Source organism: Melanaphis sacchari, unplaced genomic scaffold (genome assembly GCF_002803265.2).
Source record: "Melanaphis sacchari strain LSU unplaced genomic scaffold, SCAv2.0 Contig581_pilon_pilon, whole genome shotgun sequence".
Taxonomy (NCBI): Eukaryota; Metazoa; Arthropoda; class Insecta; order Hemiptera; family Aphididae; genus Melanaphis; species Melanaphis sacchari.
In genome coordinates, this window is record NW_020271410.1 from 26,173 (window position 1) to 29,790 (window position 3,618).

At 24.9% G+C, this 3,618-nt stretch overlaps 1 protein-coding gene across 1 annotated transcript; it reads right to left on the reverse strand.

The window, feature by feature from the left end:
• Positions 1–2,415: 2,415 nt before the first annotated feature.
• LOC112599981 lies at positions 2,416–2,941 on the reverse strand. The gene is made up of 2 exons (XM_025347114.1): positions 2,729–2,941; positions 2,416–2,652 (listed from the first exon to the last, which is right to left on the reverse strand). Exons 1-2 carry the CDS (start codon positions 2,939–2,941, stop codon positions 2,416–2,418), a joined length of 450 nt encoding a protein of 149 aa, XP_025202899.1.
• Between the last annotated feature and the right edge of the window lie 677 nt (positions 2,942–3,618).

The window sequence follows — 3,618 nt, forward strand, 5'->3', positions numbered from 1 at the left end:
AAAGTTCGATTAGGGTAAAAAACCAAGACAGTTTATTTTAAATTGTATTTAACATTAATGAAATTTACTAAAAAATTTTACATTTTTAATTAATTATTCAAGATTCTATGAAAAATATGGAATACCTGGTGTAATTGGTGTGATAGACTGCACTCACATAGCAATAGTTCCACCTAATACAGACGACCCATTTTATCCAGAACATATATATATAAATAGAAAAGGATACCATAGTATTAATACTCAATTAGTTAGTACATTTAACAATAATTAAGTTGAAATTCGAAACACATACCATTAAAGTTTTCATTTGTGTATTTTAATACATTTTTTTGATTTCTTTACGTTGTATATTAAACATAATATGCAACATTTAAATGTATAAAATACTAATAAGTAATAATAAATTCTAGATATGTGATTCAGATTTAAAAATTTTAAATGTATGTGCTAAATTTCCCAGCAGTGCACATGATGTCATATATGGCGATTAAGTCAAGTACAAAGTGTTTTAGAACATCTCCATTCAATCGGACAAACTTCATATTTTTTATTAGGTATAATAAGGTAAATTAAATTATTTACAATTTAGGTATTTACAAATATGTTTTTTTAATTAGGTGATTCAGGTTATGGACTCAGACCATGGATACAGATACCATTGTATAATCCAGAACCAAATACTCCTGCAGAGAGATACAACAAATGGCTATGTAAAACAAGATCTATCATAGAACGTTGTAATGGAGTACTCAAAATGCGTTTTAGGTACTTATTTATTTTTTTTAACTTAGTAAAAATTATAGTAATATAATTAGTTAATTAATAATTAATTTAATTTAATACAGATGTTTACTTAAGCACAGAGTACTTCATTATCATCCTGAAAAAGCAGCAATTATAATTAACGCATGCACAATACTACATAATATTTGTATAACTAATAAAGTACCTATTATTAATAATGATAATGAAGTTGAAGCAGAAGATCTAGATGTAATTCCTGAAATAGTACCTATAAATGATAGAGAAAATAGAATAAACCCAGATCTTACTGCAGGAAGAAATTTTTAACAACATTTGATTCAAATGTATTTCATATAATAGTCATTTAGTTTTAGGTACATATAATTAAAAATGTTGTTATATTTTGAATTAATAAAAAAAAAAATTTGTACTTGAATACATTTTATTTATGACACTACTAATCATTTAGTTAACAAAATTAAAAAAAAAGTAAAAATGTAATTTAAACACTAAAACAATAAAATATAATATAAACATAAATTAACTCTTAAAGTTCCTTTAAAAACAAATAAATTGATTACAGTTAGTAACATTGCAAATTTAAGAATAATTATTTATATTTAATAGGATTTAGTACATAATATTTAATATTAATACTTCCTTAGAGGATGATGTATCATAAGGATAACATTTTATATATTTAATAATAGAATATTTATTTGTCACACTACTGTACCTACTAATTGTTTAGTTAACTAAATTAAAAAAGTAAAAATGTAATTTAAACATTAAAACAATAAAATATAATATAATCATAAATTAACTCTTAAAGTTCCTTTAAATAAAAATGTATTTATCACAGTTAGTAATATTGCAAATTTAAGTGTAGTTATTTATATTTAATAAGAATTATAACATATTTATACTTCCTTAAAGGATGCAGCCTTCAAAAGCATAACTTTTTGTTCTTTAGCAATAGCAATCCTTTCTAAAAGAATTAGTTTCTTAGCATAGTATTCTTTTAGTATAATATTTCTGTCTTTACTTAGTGAACTCACATCATTGGACATCTCTATTGACCTTTGAAGAATATTTTGTTTACTAAAACAATTTTTTTTTTTTTTAAATTTACTTATTTAGAAATGAATTTAATTATCAATTGTTGAATTGGTCGATTTAAATTACCTCATTTTATTAATTGGAGGTTGGGTTTTTACTGTACTACTTCTATTAATTGTGTCAGTTTTATTTGATGCCAATTCTTCTATATGTCTAAAATAATTTTGTTTTTTGTTTAATAAAATAATACTAAAAAATGCAACTTAAATTTTTATTAATCACCTTTCAATGGTTACATTGTTTATGTCTGTTTCAGGAAAACCATACATATTTGTAATGTTTCCTTCATTATTATAATTAGGAATTATGGTAGACTCTGAAGTTAAATTTGGTGTATGTAATGTAGTAACCATATCATGATTATTCGGGAATGTCATTGAAACTTCTGAATTAAACTCCATGTTCGATATATTTTTTACAGGCCTATGATAAAAATAAGATACCTACCATATTATAGAACATTTTAGTAGGTATCTAGAACTAACATTTAAACAAAAGTAATCTACATTTACTCAATTCCGTATTAAAATATAAATTGCATAACTGGACTTACTGATCGATATTTTCTGAACCAATAACTACACAATTATAGCCTTCAAAATTGACAGTTGGCTCAGCTGTTTGTGATTGTCCAAAGATTGAAACATCACCAATGATGCTTGAAATTTTTTTATCTAATGGCTCTAAACTAAATAGATTATTTGTTTCTCCTCCACCAGTTTTCATTTGACTTTTTTTTAATTGGACGTTTTTAGTCTTTGTATTGGACTTCATATCTATCCAACACTGTCATTATTTTGATTAGAATAAAAAATAAAACAAAATGCAGCATAAAAATAATACATTTTTAAATTAAACATACTTTTCTCCATTTTTCTGCATTTTTATTCGCACCAATCATAGTATTAAGTTCCAAACTAATATCATTCCAAAGATAATTTGCCTGTTTATGAGTAAAATTTGGACTAAATTTCCCTTTTTGAAGTTCAGGGTGAGCTTCCATAAATTCAACCAACGCGATTTTTTGTTCTGCTGATACTGATTTCCCTTTATATTTTTTGTTTACGTTATTCATGATTTAAAACCATGTATAAAGGAAGCAAAAAATAATTTTTAAAAATGGATCTACACAGGCTACACTTAAATATTATTTTTAAAAATTGAAATGTCAACAACACAGACTAAAATAGATTCTATATTATCAACCGTAAATAGCGTAATTGCGTAAACAACTATTATCAGCTGAATAAATTATTATCTCATGGAATAATTGGCAATTATGAGTTAACTTTTCGATAGTCGAAAACTCGATCGAAAATTATATATTCGATATTAACATATTCGATTAGCTTTTGAGAATAGCATAGATCGAAAAATAACGATCGAATCAATTATTTCGATCGAAAGTTGACAATCGAATAATTTTTTTCGACAACCAATTTCGATTGATTTGAGAATAGGCCCCCTGGAATATTTACTAAAAAGTACATATCAAAGTCTATTTTAAAAAGTGAATCCAGAAGTAAACAACGTCTCTTTCATCCACCTGTCTATAATAAAACAGTACATGGACCAGATGAACATTATGGAGCTACGGCGGATTTAACTACTTCTCCAGATATGTCTAAAGAAGAATTTGAAATTAAAAAAGATATTTTTTTATCTCGTTTGAAACTAACCGGAGAACGAATAGAGCAAATTGAAAAAGGTATATGATTAAACCTTGTATATTTTTTTAAATGAATTTTTTTT

Excerpts from the sequence above, each read along its gene's own strand:
- LOC112599981 (XM_025347114.1), bottom strand. The coding sequence starts at position 2,941 with ATGAATAACGTAAACAAAAAATATAAAGGGAAATCAGTATCAGCAGAA. Across the intron at positions 2,653-2,728 it reads ATGCAGAAAAATGGAGAAAA|TGTTGGATAGATATGAAGTC; the intron begins GTATGTTTAATT and ends AAATAATGACAG.